This window comes from Plectropomus leopardus, chromosome 20 (assembly GCF_008729295.1).
Source record: "Plectropomus leopardus isolate mb chromosome 20, YSFRI_Pleo_2.0, whole genome shotgun sequence".
NCBI classification, from domain to species: domain Eukaryota; kingdom Metazoa; phylum Chordata; class Actinopteri; order Perciformes; family Serranidae; genus Plectropomus; species Plectropomus leopardus.
The window spans coordinates 25,263,783-25,285,512 of record NC_056482.1 but is presented as its reverse complement, the minus strand read 5'-3'; the positions used below and the strand labels follow the sequence as shown (position 1 = coordinate 25,285,512).

At 41.7% G+C, this 21,730-nt stretch overlaps 2 protein-coding genes across 6 annotated transcripts; one reads left to right on the top strand and one right to left on the bottom strand.

The window, feature by feature from the left end:
* The first annotated feature begins 4,014 nt into the window (after nucleotides 1-4,014).
* Nucleotides 4,015-10,044, top strand: il7r (interleukin 7 receptor). 3 transcript variants are annotated; one of them, XM_042509913.1, is made up of 9 exons: nucleotides 4,125-4,205; nucleotides 6,531-6,748; nucleotides 7,142-7,271; nucleotides 7,347-7,507; nucleotides 8,049-8,200; nucleotides 8,413-8,566; nucleotides 8,644-8,755; nucleotides 8,837-8,909; nucleotides 9,304-10,044. In XM_042509913.1, exons 3-9 carry the CDS (start codon nucleotides 7,150-7,152, stop codon nucleotides 9,661-9,663), a joined length of 1,134 nt encoding a protein of 377 aa, XP_042365847.1. In that variant the 5' UTR covers nucleotides 4,125-4,205; nucleotides 6,531-6,748; nucleotides 7,142-7,149; the 3' UTR covers nucleotides 9,664-10,044. The 3 variants fall into 3 exon arrangements, with proteins under 3 accessions (XP_042365845.1, XP_042365847.1, XP_042365846.1); XM_042509911.1 differs by lacking the exon at nucleotides 6,531-6,748 and having other exon boundaries at nucleotides 4,015-4,205; XM_042509912.1 differs by having other exon boundaries at nucleotides 6,531-7,271.
* A 1,086-nt stretch (nucleotides 10,045-11,130) lies between these two features.
* On the bottom strand, nucleotides 11,131-20,236 carry capslb (calcyphosine-like b). Of its 3 annotated transcripts, none has more exons than XM_042509977.1 (5): nucleotides 19,262-20,236; nucleotides 18,170-18,308; nucleotides 13,485-13,662; nucleotides 13,208-13,417; nucleotides 11,131-11,417 (listed from the first exon to the last, which is right to left on the bottom strand). In XM_042509977.1, exons 1-5 carry the CDS (start codon nucleotides 19,329-19,331, stop codon nucleotides 11,316-11,318), a joined length of 699 nt encoding a protein of 232 aa, XP_042365911.1. In that variant the 5' UTR covers nucleotides 19,332-20,236; the 3' UTR covers nucleotides 11,131-11,315. The 3 variants fall into 3 exon arrangements, with proteins under 3 accessions (XP_042365911.1, XP_042365913.1, XP_042365912.1); XM_042509979.1 differs by lacking the exon at nucleotides 11,131-11,417 and adding an exon at nucleotides 11,424-11,494; XM_042509978.1 differs by lacking the exon at nucleotides 11,131-11,417 and adding an exon at nucleotides 12,816-13,119.
* Between the last annotated feature and the right edge of the window lie 1,494 nt (nucleotides 20,237-21,730).

The following is a 21,730-nucleotide window of genomic DNA, read 5'->3' as shown; positions in this document are numbered from 1 at the left end:
GGGGCTGTTTGGTTTGAACAGCGGTGGCTTTTAATTGCAGCCCCGTCCGCCGCAAATTACATTTCTATTCTCCGCATTTGTTGTGACAAACGCAGCATGTTTTCAGAGAGCTGCTGCCTGCAGTCGGCTCACAGTCTGCAGGCCTCATGGGAAAAAAGGGACATTTCTGCGCCGTGTCAGAGGTCATTTCCTCTCGTTTAGTTATTGTTTCCTGTTGAATGGATGTGCGACGCCACGATCGGCGTTTTAACACCCGCAGACTGATAAATATCTGCAGCCTTAATGAAATAATCCCACAAACAAAATAAATTTCCCCTTTACTTTCATTTCCTCTCCTTGTCTCCTCTCCTGGTTTTCTCTCCTTGTTTCACGCCTTAATTATTCTTCTCTCCTAGTTTCCTATCCTCATCTCGTCTTCTCCCGTTATCTTCTCCCTGCTTTCTCTTCTCTGCTTGTTTCCTTCACTTGTTGTCTCCTCTTGTTTCCTTTTTTGTTTCCTCTCTTCCCCAGTTTCCTCTTCTTGTCTCCTCTTCTCTCCTTGTTTTCTTTCCTTATCTTCTCTCCTTATGTCCTGTCCTTATCTTCTCTCCTTATGTCCTGTCCTTATCTTCTCTCCTTGTGTCCTCTCCTTTCCTAGTTTCCTCCTCTTATCTCCTCTTCTTTCTCCTTATCTCCTAGCCACACAGCGGTGCTGAGTCCCACTGAACGTATGTTCGGAAGGGACGTTTACGAATATGATTATTAAAATCCTGAATCGTCACTTTAGAGACGTTGGTGCAAATGAAACGTGCAGATTTCATGTAAAGTTTGTAAATTTAATGTAAAGTAAAGTTTGCAGAAATTTGCCGATCACGTCGTTTAATATAAATAAATCTGTTGTTATTGTTGTTTCTAATGTTTCTATCACAGCGACATAAACAGCTGCAGATAATAAAATGTGAATTAAAATGAACCCAATTATTCTCCAGTGACTCACCTGATCACTTCAAATGACTTTTTTCTCTATGATATGTTTAATTGTGTTTTCTTGTTTTTAATGGTAATAATAAATGTATTGATTAAGTGCGTACAGGGGCGTAGCTTAAAGCACTTATAAATAAAATAATGAAACATAACTTAACTGAAAAAGGAAAAGAGGAACGAGAGAACGATGAGAAGAGAACATGTGAGAGACGGAAATAAAACAGAGGAAGAGTGACACCCTGCTGAAGGCCATGCTGAATAAATCACTTTTCAAATGTCGATTGCGAGCGTTCACAGAGCTTTTTAGTGCCATCGTTTCCACGGGGGACTTTTATAGTTTCAGTTTGTCACATCTCATCTTTCACCAGCCGCAAAATCAAAATAAACCTCTCTTTCCAAAAATCAAAAGAAGAGACTCGCAACAAAAACATTTGAAAGATGAAGGATGAAAAAATCAAATAAAACTCACACAAAGACTCTTAAAAACATCTGAACGGGCAAACAATAAATACATTCACAATAAAAGTAAATGTACCTTTAAATATTAACGCGCAGTTTTGCCTCTGCAGACGTCTTTTCTCTGATAATTGTGATAATCAAAGAATGAATTATTTCAATGATGTGAAGCTTTGGAGAAAACTGATGAGCCCAAACTGAGTTACTTTAGTCTATTTTAATATTTTTCTCCACAGAGATGTTTCTACAGAGTTATTACTGGGGTTTTTTTGTCTGTCTGCTTGTTTGTACAATCATTTCTCTTTTCTCCCTTTCTTTTTTTTTTACGTGTTCAGAATAAATCAAATCAAAATTTTTACACAGAACTAAAAAAAAAACAAAATCTTAGAGAAGAAAAATAGTCTAACATCTTAAAAAAAAAAAAAAAAAACAACCCCCCCCCCAAAAAAAAAAAAAACCCCCCCCCCCCCCCCCCAAAAACACCCCCCCACAAAAAAACCAAAAAACCCCCCACCCACCAAACCCCCCACAACCCAAAAACCCCCACCCCCCCCCCCCCCCCCCCCCCCCCCCCCCCCCCCCCCCCCCCCCCCCCCCCAAACCCCACACCCCCCCCCCCCCCCCCCCCCCCCAAACCCAACCCCAAAAAAAAAACACACAAACCCCCCCCCCCCCCAAAACCCCAAACCCACCCCCCCCCCCAAAAAAAAAAAACAAAAACACCCCAACCCCAAAAAAAAAAAAAAAACACCACCCCCCCCCCAAAAACCCCCCCCCCCCCCCCCCCCAAAAAACACCCCCCAAAAAAAAAAAAAAAACAAACCCCCCCCCCCCCCCCCCCAAAAACCCCCCCCCCCCAAAAACAAAAAAAAAAACCCCCCCACACCCAAAACCCCCCCCCACACCCCCCCCCCACCCCCCCCCCCCCCCAAACCCCCCCCCCCCCCCCCCCCCCCCCCCCCCCCCCCCCCCCCCCCCCCCACAAACCCAAAAAAAAAACAAAAACCCCCCCCCCAAACCCCACAACAAAAAACCCCCCCCCAAACCACCCACCACACACACAAAACACACACACACAAACACCACACACACACACAACCCAGGACCAGGAAGAACCAGGAGAACCAGCAGGACCAGGAAGAACCAGCAGGACCAGGAAGAACCAGGAGAACCAGCAGGACCAGGAAGAACCAGGAGAACCAGCAAGACCAGGAAGAACCAGGAGAACCAGCAGGACCAGCAAGAACCAGCAAGACCAGCATTACCTGAGAACGTCAAAGTGTGTGTGTGTGTGTGTGTGTGTGTGTGTGTGTGTGTGCGCACGTGTGCACCCCCTCCTCCTCTCCCTCTTTGCTCCCATGATTCTCTCCGTGTTGTTGTTGACACGTTAACCACAGCCGCCGCCCACACACAGTCGAGTGCGCGGGGCCCCCGGGGGCCTCGCCTCCTCCCTGGGCTGCATGTGGAGTTGGTGTGTGTTTGTGGTGAGCAGGAGGAGCAGAGAGGAGCAGAGAGGAGCAGAGAGGAGCGTGTCAGCATGTTTCTTCTCGCTCTGATTCTTTTTGTTCTTTAAAAAATCCTCAAGGCGTCAAAATGCTGGTTTGGAAAAGTCCTGGAAATCTATTCAATAACCTGGATTTCTTCAAGGGCTGATGAAGGGGGTCATTTTGGTGATTTTTACCTTTTCTTCAAAAATCACATATAATTTTTAGAAAAATGCCATTTTACTTCCTAAACTCGCCCAAAATTTTGACAAAAACAAAAAAAAACTCAAATGTTTTTTCTCAAAGAAAAAATTAGCAAAATATTTTCTCCAAAAATTGATAAACATTTTTAAAGACAAAGAAAAAAATCAACAAGATGTCTCATAGAAAAACCAAAAGTTTTGAGAAAAAAAGGGGAAAAAAAGCCACAGAAGTTGAAACGACGTGTTTTAAGATCATGAAAAGCAGAAAACAGAAACAGAAAAAGAAATGTTGCAGCGTGCAGTCGGTTCGGAGGAGAGACGGTGCTTTAAAAATGGCCAAAAATGTTTGAAGAAAAAAAATTGGCAGGACGCTTTATTTATTTATTTATTTTTAAATCTCAAAAATAAAAAAAGAGATAGCCAACATGTTTTCTTTGATAATGACTTCAGAATTATAGGAAAAACTGACGATGAAAATCCAAAATGTTTTCTTCTAAAAATTCCCAAAACAGAAATATTTCTTCAAAAACTGCCATTTAAAAAAAAATCATAAATAACAAACCGTCCCGATTTTCAGCATTTATTATTCGAGTATTTATTATTTGTTTGATAATTTATATTTCAGAAGTTGTCTCTGGAGATGAAAAGGAGACGATGAGTTTTGATGTTCGTTTCAGAGAATGTTTGGTCTTTAATATTTGACTGTAAGTCCAGGTAAAGTCTTGGAAAGGTCCTGGAAAAGACAGAGTGTGAGGTCTGTCAGTGTGATGTGTGCCTGCAGAGTGTGTGAGTTTGTGGTGTGAGTTTTCAGATTTACATCCTGTCGGCGGAGAAGTCGCCTCCTCCTTCCTCTGCTCGCTCACCCTCCTCTTCCTCCCTCCCTGTCTGTCTCTGTCTCTGTCTCTGTGTCTCTCTCTGTGTCTCTCTCTGTGTCTCTCTGTCTCTCTCTGTCTCTCCAGAGAAGCTCTCGGCTGCAGATCGCAGCGCTGCGACTCAGAGATGCTGTCTAGCTGCTGGATGGCTGCGCTGCTGCAGCTGCTGCAGCTGCTGCTGCTGCAGGCGGCGGTGACCCGGGCGCAGAGCGGGGACGGAGACACCGGTGAGAACAGCATTTCATCTCGTCCTCCTTCATGAACTGTGTTTTGATGCTTTTTAAAATAAAGAAAAATAAGAACAGAAAAATAATCTGTTTTTATGTAAAAGTAGGCGAATCAAACTGAGTACTTTTAGTCAAGTATAAGTAGTAAGTAAGTATAAGTATTATTCGATTACTAGATTAGATTTTTGTCAATATTAGGGACTGTTTGTTATTTATGAGAGCGGAGGTGGAGTAATCCTTTCAGCACTGCGGAGGCAGAAACAACTTTAACTGGCCGTATTTTGTTTTATTTTACCGTCAATTTTTAAAGAAAACAGGCATTTTTTTCTTTTGAATTTTCTTTTTCTTTAAACTACGCTTTTGTTTTCTTTCAGTTTTTTGTGATTTTTTTGTGAACATTTCTATTGATTTAAAAAACTTTTAGTGATTTTATTTTTCTTATCATTATTTTTTTAGGTTTTCTTCTCCCCTCAGAATGTTTTGCCAGCTGTGCTTATCTTTTCAACTTTTGATGACTTTTATAGAAAACATGCCCTTCAAAGCCACCAGCCCTCCAAAATAAAACTCACCAAAATGACACCGTTCATCACGTCTCGAATCTGTAAGAAAGAAAGAAATTGTAATCATCATCACATTTTTAGAGCAGAGGCGACGGATTTTAAAGCTGCAGATGAAATTAATTCGGTGAAAGAATTTGACTGTTTTGATCAGATCAGTTTTTTTAAAGCGGCGCTCGTTCATCGGTCTGCACGCGCTCAGTTCAGGCGTTCCGGAGAATCTGTGGCGATGGAGAAACACGTTGGCGTGAGTTTATCAGTCGTCACACAGTCAGCGTTTGTCACCTGATGGTATCTTGTTGTGTGTGCGTCACCGTCACACCGTGCGGAGGCTAAAAGGTCAGCGTGTCGATGATGATGTCACCTGATCGTCGTCTCACTTTCAACTTCAGCTGAAGCTTTTTGGATTGTTGGATGTCGTCTCAAACTTGTGACGGGCAGTTTTTACTCATAACAACAACAGTAATAATAACAACAACAACAGTAATAATGATAATAATAATAATAACAATCCTCAGGGCCAGATTTAACATCACAAACACTCATGTCACTCTGAGCACAAAATGCACTTTTTTAAAAGCAGACTTTAAAATTGTTTATAGATTAAAAGCATTTTCTACTTTCATTGAGTTTATTTCTTTAATCAACTTCAGTCCTAATCATAAATATCAAATATTCATTAATTTTCAGAATTGTAACCCTTTAAATGCCAGGTTTTGGTCTTGATGGCACTATGTTTTTAGATTAAAAAATATAATTATTATTATGATGCTGAGTGTCCTCCTCCTGAGTGTGTGAGTGTAGCTGCTGACAGTCTGGGATATGTCAGTGATCAGCAGCTACATTGACTGTGACAGGTCACCTAGTGGAAATAGCATGTATTTCCTCCATATGCCAAATATGGTCAAAATGACCTCATCAGGTGGAAAATAGTCAAAATGACAAATTCAGAGTCAAAAGCCCAGAATGACACCCAGAAATAATACAAGTCCTGTTTTTCTGCTCTGATGGCTGTGGGATCAAAAATGTCAGTTTGAATGGGTTTCAATGGAGCATTTTTGGACCTGAACAGTCTGAATGTAACTATTTAGTTTCCACAGTGTATTTTAGACTTATTGTAGGAGCTGAGCTGCAAATTCACTGATTACACTCAAATACACAATCTGGACTACATTGTAGTCTGGATTGAGTTTATGTTGTGGTTTAATCTGAGATTGCGTGACCTACATAAAGAGGCATAAAAGTTCACAGATGTCAGCAGGTGCTAGACCAGGAAGTGCTTTTAGAGTAACGAGTAACACCTTCACATCAGTCCTGAAATAAACAGGAAGTCAGCTCAAGGCTGCTTCAATGGGAGTTATGTTTTCTAATTTTTTGTGTTTTTGTTTAATGCAGTTTAAAGTGGCTGCAGCGTTTCGTAAAAGCTGAAGGTGTGAGCGTCCTTCGCTGTTCAGGCAGGTACAGAGAGAATTACAGCCGTCTGATCTCCAGAAAATAAAAGCATGAAGAACTTTCTACAAGACTGGTACACGTCATCTGATACCATCAAAGTCCATAAAAACAACAACAAGAATCGAGAAGAAACAGAAAGTAAAGAATACAAAATACTGAAAGACGCTAAAATGAAACACATACAGAGGAAATGACAGAAAAACGGGACTGAGCTACATTATTGATCTGAGTGTCGGATTTCTCGTGGAAACGGACTGAACAGACGCAGCTAAGTTTGAAAACGCGTCTTTTAATAGAATATTTCTGATATCTTCAGGAGCTGAAGGAAGTTGTTTGACATCCAGCACTTGATGTCCTTGAGACAGTTTTTAAAAAGAAGTCTGCTGGAGGATCCTGGTCTTAGAGACACGGAGAGTCGGGTGTCGTCGGCGTACAGAAGGGGACCGAGGACAGCGCCCTGAGGCACGCTCGTGCATCGACATACAGATCGCCACAGGCCACGCCCTGCTTCAGCGACGCTGTCACTTCCTGTTGGTCTGTCCCAGAAACACTTTGGATTCAAAGGTTTAGTCAAAAAAAGTCAAAAATCACCAGATTTGATGATGTTTGCACAGACAGGCATCGATGCGGCCAAATTTTGCAAAAGGCCAATGCAAGTGCAAAAAAACGTATAAAGGGAAAAACAAGTTCTTGTCCTGTTTTCCTTAAAAAAAGCAAAAATATTTTCTTTAAAAATCGCCCTGAAAATAGACAAAATACGTTATTCATCTTCAAAAAAAAATAAATGAAACTTAACAAACTATTGCCGAAATGTTTCCTAATTTCTGTTAGTATTTGTTTCCACGAGCTGCCAGAGAGCCGAAAACAGCGTCCGCACAGAGTCTCCTGTTCTTGTCCTAATGTCCTCAAATCCTCGTTCCCTGCCAGAGTCCCGGATGAGCTGCACCTCCGACATCCTGATGGCGGGAAGCAGTCTCAGCTGTCGGCTGCTCGCGGGCGGCGGTGGCGTGGACGACGAGGACGAAGAGGCGGACGGCGTGGAGAAGATGACAGTTTGGTAAAATGTCAACTCATCATCGTGATTCAGAGCAGCTTCGGTCGGCGACTGACGGCTCTGCTTCTGTCTTCACAGCTGCGTCGACCACAGCGGCACTCAGAGAGACTACAGGTGTGTGGAGGCCGCCGGGGACACGGTCACGTCCTCCATCCTCCATCCTGTCCATCCCTTCAACGTGACCGTCCACCTGAAGACAGGTCGCTGCCTCAACGCCATCGTCCAACTGAAGAAAATAGGTACGTCCCTCCTGCTGCAGGCCTGTCGGCCCACATCTTCAGAGGACGTGTCTTCTTACAAAAGCATCAACATTTTTTAAAGGAGGAAAAAAGAAATCGTCAAAATGTTTTTATCAAAAATTACAAACAGAACAATATTTTACCAGAACAATTACAAAAAAAAGAGCCAAAATGTTTTTCTAAAACCACCCCAAAAAATGTTTAAAAATTGTCAAAATATTTTCATTAAATGCAGCAAAAACAATTTAAAAAAAAACAACAAAAAAACAAAAGGCCAAAAATTTTAACGAAAATGCCGTGTTTTCTTTGTCACCGAGAAATACAAGGAAATCAAAACTCACCCAAAACTTTGTTTAGAGAAAAAAACAAAACTGACAAAATGCAAGAAAACAAAAATACGATTTTTTATTTTTCCCCCCAAAAAACTTCCTCAGATCAAAGAAATGTCCTAAAATCCTAGGACACCTGTGCTCATCTTGACGTGACCGTCTGTCCTCTGATCCGCCCTGACGCTCGCTGTGGTTCCTCTGTGTCCCCGCAGTCAAACCGAGACGTCCTTGGGTGAAGAACGTGACCTTTGACCTGGACTCCAACCAGGCCGAGATCCAGATCCAGATTCCGTACGACAAAGACTACCTGACTCTGCACAACCAGCAGTTCCAGCTGAAGCTCAGCGAGGACCCGAGACTCACAGTAACCTCATGTCCCCTCCCTCACTGTGTCCTCCTGACTGTGTCCTTCCTCATTGTGTCCTTCCTCACTGTCCCTTCCCTCACTGTGTCCTCCCTGATTGATTGTGTCTTCCCTAACTGTGTCCTCCCTGACTTTGTCCTTCCTGCCTGTCCTCCCTGATTGTGTCCTCCTGTCTGAAGGAGTCTTTACATTCACCTGCTGTCTCACCGCAGGCTCTGAACTTCTCGGGGGACACCCTGAGGCTCGGCATGGACCGCCTCCGGGGACGCAGCGAGTATGCGGCGGTGGTGCGTTCGCTGCCGGCCAAAATTTATGAGGGGACGTGGAGCGAGTGGAGCGAGTCCTTCAGCTTCAGGACTCCTCCTGGTGAGACACATCCTTCACTCACTCAGAGAACAGGAACGATCTCAGGTAACCCCGTCCTCTCTCTTTATGTCCACCAGAGACAACGGAGACACCGATGGACGACGGACCGGAGACGTACAAACTCATGGTGTGTCTGGTGGTCCTGGTGCTGCTGCCGCCCGCCAGCGTCCTTTTCTTCTGGAAAAACAGGTAGGACGTCTCTGCGTTTTGTTTAATCAGAGTTGCTGAGACGTCCGTCAATTTAATTTGTCTTTTGTCTTGATTTGACAGAATATTCGCCTTCATATGGCCGAAAATCCCGCACCCCAAACACACGCTGGTGCAGATCTGTGGACCCGGCAAGGTCAGTCCTCTACCCCGACCCCGTCCTCCCGACCCTGTCCCCTCGCCCCCATCCTCCCCCCCCCGTCCTGCCAGCAGGGAACAGTTGCAGCGTCCCCTAGTGAACAAACAGGAGGGACCGTCTTAAATCAAAGAAAACTCGCCTTTTACCCGAAACCTCTGTCGCTCTGCGACGTCATCAGAGCGTTTATATGAAACTTCGCTGTTCAGATGTCTTAGCAAAAATGTCCCGCAAATTCCTGAAAATTTGCTAAATTATTCTTAAAAAGGCAGAAATGACAAGAAAACAGAACTTCCAAACATATTTGAGGGTTAAAATTTCAGTTTATTGAGTTTTTCACATTTGTTTGACGTTTTATTGCCCGCTGAGTGACGGCGGGATGTGATGTCTGCAGGGCGTCCTGCTCGACTTCAAACCGGAGGAGTTCAGCGCACTCAAAGTGGATAAATCGGAGGAGCAACCGTGTGACCAAACGGAGCCTCCGATCGCCACCGCTGACGGCGCTCGCTCCGACCCTGGCTCCGCCCACAGCTCCGCCCACAGCTCGGCGGGCGCCACCAGCACCTCCAGCGTCAGCACGGAGGAGCTGGAGCTGTCGGCCCTGCTGAGCCAGGGCTCCTCCGACGCAGAGGACGGCCTCCAGAGCTCCGAGGAGCCCGAGGAGCCCGAGGAGCGAGCCGGCACGCCGCCGCCCAGCAGCGGAGGACACGAGGAGGCCTACGTCACCATGTCCAGTTTCTATCAGATCAAGTAGGTCAGCGGGACAAAGGGGGACACTGGTGGACAGACACATGGGACGCTGATCATCAGACGGCCGATGTCACGATCAGAAAAGCTCTGGACTGAATAAAGTGTAAGTCACATGACACGTGATGTGTTCAAGGACCATCAGAAATCAGAAAATCCAAACGCAAATTCTGGTTGTACCGTTTCTGGCTGATAAATGAGGTAATTTTGGTGATTTTTGAAGAAAACATGCATCCAAACCCAGAGGCCTCTAAAAAGCGGCAATTTAGATTATTGTTTTAAAAGAACGTATGCACTGTGACGTCTTCAAAGACTTTAAGAGAAAAAAAGGCCACAAATAATTTCTTAAAAAATATTTTTTTTATTCACCTATATACACACACACACACACAAATATATATATATATATATATATATATATATATATATATATATATATATATATATATATATATATATATATATTAAAAAAACTATATGATGATGTAACGTAACCAATAAGGAAGCGAATGTATGTTTTTGAGTCCTGGAGATGTTTTGTTAAAAGTTGAAGTGATTTGAGTTTGAACTCTGCAGTGAGCTCTGCTTCCCGGGAAGCTGCTGCTATCTCAATCTGTCGAGAACTCTTTGTCCACACGGCGCCTCTGTACGGTGGCCGGCGCTCCTGTGGGCGGCGCTCATTTGGGTGGCGCTCCTGTGGGCGGCGCTCCTGTGGGCGGCGCTCATTTGGGTGGCACTCCTGTGGGCGGCGCTCCTGCTGCTGCTTCTGAACATGTGGACACCTGCGCCTCATGTTTCCTCTCAGACTGAACGCTTCGTGTCGTGAAGGCGCTGACTGTAAACTTACGGACGACTCGGACACGTGTGACTGACGACTCGTTTATTTAAAGCTCACAATGTTTCATACAAACGTCCAATAAAACAGAGTAATGGACTCACTGCTGCCTTGTGATAGCCTACAATACATGTTTACATCGACGTTAACCCTTTCATGTCCTCACTTAGAAATAAACATTGTTTGTATCCTAAATAAATATAACATTACAAATCATGAGACTGGAATTAATCCGATTACCTACACTAGTATTATTTAAAATATTGAATCTACATATTTATTTTGGGTTGATTTAAAAAAAAGAAAATTATTTATATTATTATTATATAAATTATTTATTATTATTTAAAAAACAAAGGTAACAAACCATGAAAAAAGTAGTGACCCAAAAATGAAATGAAATAAGTAAAAAGTAGAGAAAGAAAATTGTAGGTAGATTCAAAAAAATATCCGAGAGAAAAAGTAGGAAAAACTACTTTTAACAGAATCCTATATTCAAAATTATGTTCCAAAATTTAAAAAAAGACACTTTCTTCATGTCACCTCGGCTGTTTATTTTTTAATTTTCAGGTAATGTTCTCGGTCTCGTACTTTTTTACTAATTTCGTGTTCATTTTTGGGTGATTTCTCCTGTTGTTGCTCATTGATTTCTTCCCATGTTTTAAAAAAGAAGTCAAGCCCGTTTGCTCAGGTGTTAAAGGGTTAAACTATGACAGTGAATCCACGCAGAGTCTGCGTTCGGCCTCCTGAGCAGAGATCTGAGCGTCTCGTCAACAGGACGAGGCGTTCTGGTTGAGGCGGCGGCGTTCAGTCGGCGCGGCGGCTCAGAGCCTCCAGGCGTTCCTCATCATCAGGATGAAGTAGACGTCGCTGTCGATGGAGGCGCTGACGCCGCAGTAATAGTTGATGAACTCGTCTTTGGTCACCTGTGGATCAGAGCAGAGATTTCACCGTCGAGTCGCAGCGCGGGGACCAGAGCCGAGCACGAGTCGCTCGAGTTTTACTGCAGAGGGAAAAGCGGAGAAAAGGAGGTGGATTTGTTTTCAGACAGCAGCTGCTTTCCATCCAAACGTTTACGAAATCAGCCGAGCGAAAGACACGTTAAACCGCCACCGCGCTGCTAACGGTCTACAAACGCAAACCGTAGTCAGTGACGAGCATCAGTCTGAACATTTTCTCGTTTTTCGTGCTCGAGGACGCAGGCGTCATGTTTTCCAGTTGTCCATCCATCCATCTAACATCCTGAATGTAATATCTCAAGAACGTTGTGAAGAAATGTGTTCAAATTTAGCACAAACATCTTAGACAAAAGCGATATCTCAGAAACACCTTCGGGGAAATTCTTCAGATTTGGCACAAACGTTTCGACTCAAGGATTTACTGATTAGATTTTGGTGGTCAAAGGTCAAGGTCTCATTGTTGGTAACACAATATCTAATGATGGCCTTTAAGGGATTTGTTAAAATTTGGCACAAATGTCCACTCAGACTCAAGGAATGTGATATCTCAAAAATTCCTCAAGGGAACTTCTTTAAATTTGGCACAAACTTTTAAGTGGACTCAAGGATGAGCTGATTAGAAACTGGTGGTTTAAGTTCAAAAGTCAAGGTCACGGTGACCTCATGTTTTTGGCCATAACTCAAGAATTTTTACGGCCAAATTTCAGAGATATCTAACAGGATAAAACAACCAAGTTCTGATATTTTATATCCAAAAGGTCATAGGTCAGCTGTGACATGGTCATGTTTTCATATCTCAGGAGCAGAATCGGGGACGTTTGGTCAGATGCTGAATCAGTGACGCTGATCTCACTAAACTGAGCTGATTGTAGAGATCGTCCGTGTGTGAAGCGCTGACGGTTTGACCGTGTTACTGGTGCGCAAACATTCACAAGCCGGTTTATTGCATTTTCTACAGATGTGTCACGTTCGATGTCACGAACGAGCTGTGACAATGTGACAGGAGTTACGTCTTTTTTGAAATCTCTCTCTCTGATTCAGTGTCTCTTTCAAACCCGGAGCAGATTTGGGTCGACGTTTGAGCTGCTCGGGCGGAGACGGATGGTATTTCATCTCGCTAGTAAACGTATAAAATTAATTGCGTTTTTGTTACTGCCAATCAGAGCTGGGTCGGATAAATGCCCAAACACAACATGAGCTTCGTATTTGGATGGAAACAGTGAGCGAGTCGTGCATGTCTGAGTCCAGAAACTGAAACTGAAAAGCTGATTTGAGTTTTTGTGAACTACAAAGAAAAGCCAGAGCGGACCTGCTGGATGTAAAGTGATTAAACAGTCAGAGGAAACAACCACCAAGCGACGTTCCCACTGAGGTTTGTATCTTGTATGGTTCTTTGAGTCCGATCATGATTTCATTTTCACATATTCACTGTGTTTTTTTTCTTTGTGTTGTGTTTGAAACATTAAAACCACACAATATACTCTGCAGGATTCCTATGGACGACCCGCGGCGCCCTCCACCACCTCGCCAACCCAACCACGAGCTGGTTTACCACGACGACGCTCAGTCAGAGCTTCCAGGCATTTCTCATCATCACAATAAAGTAGACGTCTGTATCGATGGACGCGCTCACACCGGCGTAATAATTCATAAACTCCTCCTGGGTCACCTTCAGAGAGCAACACCAGCAGAACGTCAGTGATTACAAACCTCTACTGACCTCCGGACTCGCAAAATCGTCACCGAACCTCCGTTACCTGTCCGTCTTTGTCATATGGAGAGTCGAAGCTGTCCAAGAACTTCCTGAAGACCTGATCCTCGCTCCACTCCCCGTTCTGATACTTGGGGTGGTACTTGGCGTTATAAACCCCCCGCAGGTCGTCGATGGTGATCACCCCGTCGCCTGTCTTATCCAGCTTCCGAAATGCCTGCATCACCACCTCCTTCCTGGCTTTGGACATCGGCGGCTGCGGGCAAAACAGGACATAAATAAGCAGGAAATGCTCCTCAGGGGTCGGCGGTCGGTATATTTACCCTCAGAGTGACGAGGAACTCGTCAAAGTCGATGGTCCCGTTCCCATCGCGGTCGAAACGCTCGAAGAGAGCCAGGGCCTCTTTTTTCTCGATCAGGATCCCGAAGTCATTCAGACCCTTCAGGAACTCCTTCAGCTCCAGCGAGCGGCTGTTGTCGTCGTCCAAGACCTTAAAGGTTCTGACCAACACAGGCAGCGAGTCAGTGAGACGCCATTCAAAGAAAACAAACACCTGCAGGTATCATCAGCGAAGAACTCAACGAACTCAACTGCTGCTGCATCATGAGAGAGCCGGTTCCTGCTGACGAGTGAAACAGCAAAGAAAAGAAGCAATAAACCGATGAAAAGGAGAAGATAAACCCGAGTAAATCTTGGAGCAGCTTTCCAGCGCTGCAGAGCCTCAGGGGTCAGGGGTCAGGGGTCAGCGCTCTACCGGAGTAAAAAGATGAAGTTTGATGCTGAACTCACAACGTCTCTTCAGACAGGTGAGTAACATCTAACGATATTTTTTTACCGAAATATCCTCAGATTAACCAATGAGAACACACACTGGGCTGATGCGACTGATTTCTTGTGACTGCGGCATCGTTAAAACTGAGCTAAGTAAGCATGGCCAAGCCTGAAAGTTTTGGAAAAGTCCTGGGAATCTGTTTCACAAACCTGTATGATTAGACGTGATGTGTTCAAGAACCATCGGAAATTTAAAAATCTAACGATAATGTTTTTACAGTTTCAGATCACCACATTTTCAAAGAAAACAAAATTGCCTACATCGACAAAACTGTTAAAAAAAAACCAAGTATGTTAAAAAAATGAAAAAAAACTTCATATTAAACTATGTCAAACAACTGTGAGTCAAAAACATCAGAATTTAGTATGTCATAGAAGTCATCGTATCTATAAATAAAATGAGCTGAAAAAAGTCATAGTATTGCATGTTGAAAATACTGTAAAAAGAAGTCAAAGTATGTAGACAAAAGTAATACAATATGTTGAATTTTATTTTAAAAAGTATAATATTCAAAAAAGTAAAAGTACAGAATGTCAAAAAAATGTTGTAGTATATTATACGTTGAAAAAACTGTACAAAGCTCATGGTAAAGTACACAGAAATAAAAAAGACATGTAGTATGTTGAGAAAAGTCATAGTAAAGAATGTTGTTTATTAGTAAAGCTGTGTAGTTATTATCTGACAGGATCCGCAGATGCACGTTACAACAACAAAACCACAAGATAACCAAAAACGCACTGTTATGTGACAGAAAACCCAAAAACTTCACAACATCCTGCAGCCAGCGTCAGCTCTCTCAGCGCAGCACGACGCTCACTTTCACAGGAAGACTGCGACCACATTCACAGAGCACCTGCAGCTCAAAGTGCAGCCTGCCGGACAAATACTTTCACTTTCAAGAGCTTACCGTTAATATGGCGCCCAGCTACGGCGGCAAACTGCACCTGAGCTTAGAAATAAAAAATGTGATGCTGATGCTGCACGTCGTGTCGAAACTAGAGATTTGGTGGAAAACACGACTGAGTTAGTGTGTAAAAACATCATTAAAATGTCACGTAAAAGACGTCATAAAAAAATGTCACAGAATAGTATGTCAGAAAAACAACCATGAAAAAGTAAAGCACGTAGTATACTGTGTCAAAAAATATTTTTTTTAAAATTACAATATAAATAGTATAATATGCCCAAAAAATGTGATTGTACATTAAGTAACAAACATCAAGAAATGTCATTGTGTAGTTTTCAAAAAATATATATACTAAAAAAAAGTTATGGTATAATATCTAAACAAAAACTGTAGAAAATACACTGTGAAGTATTTTTTTTAAAAATAATATAGAAAAGTCGTAGTATTGTATGTCAAAACAAGTCATTGTTAAATATGTGGAAAACTATTTTAAAAAACTCATAGTGTAGTATGTTGAAAAAACTGTAAAAAGATCAGTATACTATGTCAATTACAAGTCCTAGTAAAGTATGTTGTACTATGTACTATTAAAAAAGAATCATAGCACAGTATGTCAAAAAAGTCATAGTATAGTGTGTAGAAAAACTATGAAAAAATCATGGTATAGTATGTTAAAAAAAAGGATTTTCTATTTTAAAAAAGGTAGTCATGGTTAAGTATGTCAAAAAAAAATTTAAAAAAAAAAAAAAATATATATATATATATATATATATATATATATATATATATATATATATATATATATAAAATATGTAATATGTCGAAACAAAGTCAATATTGTGGGTTAAAACAGTCATAGTTAACTATATCAAAAATCTGGAAAAAGTCATCAGATAGTATGTCAAAAAAAGTCATAGTATACTATGTAGAAAAACTTTGTCATAGTAAAGTATTTTGAAAAAAAGGTCATGAAACTCACATTATACTATGTCTAAGTACTGTAAGTCATTGTAAAGTTTATTTTTTCAAAGTCATGAAAAGTAATGGTACAGTATGTTGACAAAGAGTCATAGTATATGTCAGAAAAAAAATAGTGAATTGGAAAAAAGGGAAAGCATTTTACATAAAAAAAGAATAGTTGTACAAATCTGTGAAAAACAAAATTATAGTATAGTTTGAAAAATGACATAGTATTGTATGTTGACATAAAAAAAAAAAAATCATTATATTGTGTGTAGAAGTAAAAAAACATTGTGTGTTAAAAAAAGGGTTTAACTTGTGGAATAGTAATAAAAACAAGATGTCAGAAAAAGTACACTACACTGAAAAACTGTTGAAAAAAACTTTTAAAAATTGTAAATTTTATGATGTTTTCTGACAATTTAAATGAGAACGGGTCTCAACAGGCTAATTTATCGGATTTTCAAATGTTTTTTTGTGATTTCATGGTTTGACATTTTTTTGTCACATTTTCGGTTGTTTTTTCAACATGGTATATTATGTTGATTTTTTGCTGTTTTTACAACTTTCTAAAAATATGACATGTCCAAAAAACAGCAGAAAAACGCATGAAATAGCGTGCTGAATCGTGCCATAGAATAGACTGTTGCAGAAATGGCCCAAAACAACATCATATAATATGCCAAAAAAAAAAACTGTAGAATATGCGATATGTCAAAAAAGTCCAAATTTGACTACTCCTAAAAATGGCTTAAAACAACAGAATAGCTTGTAGAGACATGTCATTGTATACAAAAATGGGAAAAAAGGCCAAAAAAGGCTAAAGAAGTCAGAATTTAACATGTCAAAAAAATGGCCAACAAGGCAATAGTATGGTATGGTGAAAAAAGTCAAAATTTGACCGCTCCTAAAAATAGCTAAAAACGACATAGAATAGCGTCTAGAGACGTGTTATAGTACACAAAGTAGGAATAAAGACCAAAAAAGGCCAAAAACCTCAGAATTTAACATGTCAAAAAATTGGCCAACAAGGCAATAGTATAGTATGGCGAAAAAAAGTCAAAACATGGCATGCTATACCATGATGGTTTTGCACCATTTTGGGTCATTTTTGGGGACATACCATACAATGACATTAGGGTTAGGCCCAAAAGGCTCAGAAACGTCACAGTATAGTATGTCTTCAAAAATGATCCAAAATGGCTAAAAAAAAAGTCGCAGTATATGTCGTCAAAAATGACCCCAAAACGTCATAATATTGCATGTCATCAAATATGACTCAAAAAATGTGATCGTATTTTACGTCGTCAAAAATGTCATCGTATTGTAAAAAGTCCAACAAAAAGGCGCCAAAAAGTCATCATATTGTATGTTGTCCAAAATCATGACAGAAGGTCATATGAAAGTATTTCGACAAAAAATTTGTTCAATAATTGTTCAATTCCAAAAAGCGTCAAAAGGTCATAATAAAGAATGTTGTCCAAAATCTGGTGAAAAAGTCATGCTAGACCATGTCGTCAAAATTTGCATCAAAAAGTCAATCTATATATTATCTTCAACAATAACAAGAAAAAGTCGAACATGGCATGTCATTCAAAATCAAGTAAGTTAGTGTGTTGCATGCATACCACTTCATGGGGTATGTGTTGTGCCGAGTAGTAATACAAATTGAAAAAAAAAACAACGAAAAGCTGTAAAAAAGTCATGGTATAGCATTAAAAAAACATGCTTAAGAAAAAAGTCATATAATATGTCAAAAAAGTCAACATAGAGCACATCGCAAAAGGTTATGGGATAGTAGGTCAACAAAATTTGACAAAAAAATCATAGTATGTTGAAAAAAGTCACAGTGTTCACAATTGCCATGGAATAGCATGTCAAAGGCATCATGGCATAGCATGCTGACAGCCCATAATACGCTGAAAAATGGTTACAAACGTCATTGTACGGTGAGCAAAAAAAACACATAAAACTGTGATAGTATGAAAAGAATTAAAGAAAAACATAAAAAAAATGTCACAGTAAAGTATGTCATAAAACATCATAAAAACGTACTGTAGAATACCTTGAATCCTAATTAAAAGTTTTCCTAAAAAAATTCATGTCATGTCAACAATAACAATCATAACAACAATAACAATCATAACAATAACAACAATAACATAATAACAATAACAATAACAACAATAATAACAATAATAACAAACAATAACAATAATAACAATAATAACAACAATAACATCTCAGGCTAAACTCAGCAGGGTTTTTCCTCTTTGGGACTTAAAGATTTCAGAAACAGGAAGCTCACCTGCCCAAACTCTTGATGCCGGACGACCCTCGAGCCAGACACTGCAGCCTGAGTCTGTCCAACGGGTCCGAACACTCCGACAACTGGCGCCGGGCCTTCACCGCCATCTCTCGGTCGTGCCTCGACGTCCCCGCCATCACTGCCGGCACAGACAGGAAGTGTTCGTAACTCTAACGACTGACGGCGAAAATCAAAGAACAACAATTCACAGAGAACAGAGACGATAATAAAGTCCCCGCGTCCTCAAACGAGACAACAATGATGTCCCCGCGTCCTCAAACGAGACAACAATGATGTCCCCGCGTCCTCAAACGAGACAACAATGATGTCCCCGCGTCCTCAAACGAGACAACAATGATGTCCCCGCGTCCTCAAACGAGACAACAAAAGTCTCAGCATTAGTACTTTTACTGTAGAAAGTATTTTCACAGGGCATTGTTAGTACTTTTGCTGTAACTTTATTTTCAAAGAGTAGTGTTAATATTTTAATTGTCAGTATTTTCACAATTAGAGTTAGTACTTTTACTGTAACCAAGTATTTCTACCATGTATTATTAGAATTTTACAGTAACAGTATTTTTACTGTGTGGGGTTATCACTTTTTACAATAACAGAGTATTTCACAGCGCAGGGTTAGTACTTCACTACAACCGAGTATTTCCACTGTGTATTATTAGAAGTTTACAGTATTAGAGTATTTCACACTGCAGAGTTAGTACTTCTACTGTGAGTATTTTCACACTGCAGAGTTAGCAGTTTTCCTGCAGTACATAAACGGAGTACTTCCTCGGCACAGGCAGCAGTGAGTGAGTACCTCATGTGTACTTATATCAGAAGGCTGTTTGAAGTGATTTCCTCTCCGCCTCTCTGTGTTTTAATGAAATCTGAAATCATCAGGTGTCTGCAGGAAAACTGATGAGTCATAAACTGTCCAAAAACAAAAACACATTTTGACAAACCGTCTTGACCTGAGGACAGTTTAAATCTCGCGATGAGTGAGAGACACGCCGAGTCCTCACAGTCTGCACGGAAATATTCATAAAAAAATAAAACTTTACATAAAACACAAGAATTCATCCAGCAGCGACTCACCGACTCTGACGGTCCGATCCTCCGACAAACAGGAAGCTCGTCCCTTCCCCAAACAATCCGCGGTTACCATGGAGATCCACAGTCCTCTCCTGTGATTGGCTGTTCACCTGCCAGCAGTCAGCCGATTCCCCAAAAAACACCAAACAGCATTAAACCGCTCCGCTTCACGCGCGCCGACCCACGAGCTGGACCCAAGTGATCCAGGTGAGTCCAGGTGATCCAGGTGAGTCCAGGTGATCCAGGTGAGTCCAGAGCTGCGTGTCATCAGCAGTTCCTCTTCCTCTCCTTCACTTCCTCTCAGCCCCCGGTGTTACGTCACAGCTGACGTCGCACGGAGGTCACCTGCTGGCGGGGGGTGGAAATGAACCATACCTGCCCTCGTGCACTTTCAGCCCGACTGTCTGAGCAGCTGCAGGATCAGCGCTGATCCTGCAGCTGCTCGATCTTTTCACAACCCGTCAGAGACATAGAGCCTAATAACTAATCAATCAATAAACGAACACCTGCTGGCATGAGTCCCAACTAAACCCGAAACCCGCAGCGCTTCATTTTTTAACGGTTTGATATTTGAAGCATTTATCACTTTATGGCTTTTTTTTAGGAACCTGAGAGTGTTTCGGGGTGTTTTCATCACTGTAGCACTTATTTTTACTGCTACTAGAGCTGCCGAAACGTTTGATGTCTTCTCACACTCTGATTCTCCCTTTTCAGGACTCTTCCCTGTGCATGAAGTGCAGCGGCCGTCTTCCATGACCTCCCATGATTCAGGACTCCGGGCCAGCGTGCATCCAGGACTGACAGTTTAAAAAACACCAACAACCAGCTCCCACCATCGACACATACTTTATCTTTGTAGGCCTCATCATCGTCTCCAGGGAGGTTCTCGTTGTTCTTCATCTCTTCACAGACACATCACAGACACATCATCACAGACACATCACACAGACACATCACAGACACATCATCACAGACACATCATCACAGACACATCACAGACACATCATCACAGACACATCACAGACACATCATCACAGACACATCATCACAGACATCATCACAGACACATCATCACAGACACATCATCACAGACACATCACAGACACATCACAGACACATCATCACAGACACATCACAGACACATCATCACAGACACATCACAGACACATCACACACACATCATCACAGACACATCATCACAGACACATCACAGACACATCACAGACACATCATCACAGACACATCACACAGACACATCATCACAGACACACAGACACATCATCACAGACACATCACAGACACATCACAGACACATCATCACAGACACATCATCACAGACACACACATCACAGACACATCATCACAGACACATCACAGACACATCACAGACACATCATCACAGACACATCACAGACACATCATCACAGACACATCATCACAGACACATCATCACAGACACATCACAGACACATCATCACAGACACATCACAGACACATCACAGACACATCATCACAGACACATCATCACAGACACATCACAGACACATCACAGACACATCACAGACACATCACATCACAGACACATCATCACAGACACATCACAGACACATCATCACAGACACATCAGACACATCACAGACACATCACAGACACATCACAGACACACATCACAGACACATCACAGACACAGACATCACAGACACATCACAGACACATCATCACAGACACATCACAGACACATCATCACAGACACATCATCACAGACACATCACAGACACATCATCACAGACACATCATCACAGACACATCACAGACACATCACAGACACATCATCACAGACACATCACAGACACATCATCACAGACACATCACAGACACATCATCACAGACACATCACAGACACATCACAGACACATCATCACAGACACATCACAGACACATCATCACAGACACATCACAGACACATCACAGACACATCATCACAGACACATCACAGACACATCATCACAGACACATCACAGACACATCATCACAGACACATCATCACAGACACATCATCACAGACACATCACAGACACATCATCACAGACACATCATCACAGACACATCATCACAGACACATCATCACAGACACATCATCACAGACACATCATCACAGACACATCATCACAGACACATCATCACAGACACATCACAGACACATCATCATCACAGACACATCACAGACACATCATCACAGACACATCACAGACACATCACAGACACATCATCACAGACACACATCATCATCACACAGACACATCACAGACACATCATCACAGACACATCACAGACACATCATCACAGACACATCATCACAGACACTGCTGCTCTGCTGCACACTGACTCAGCCATTTCCCAATTCACACATGTAAAGATTTAGTAATTCAAGCGTCTGGAAACACTGTGGAAGTGTCTGATAATCTGAGAAAA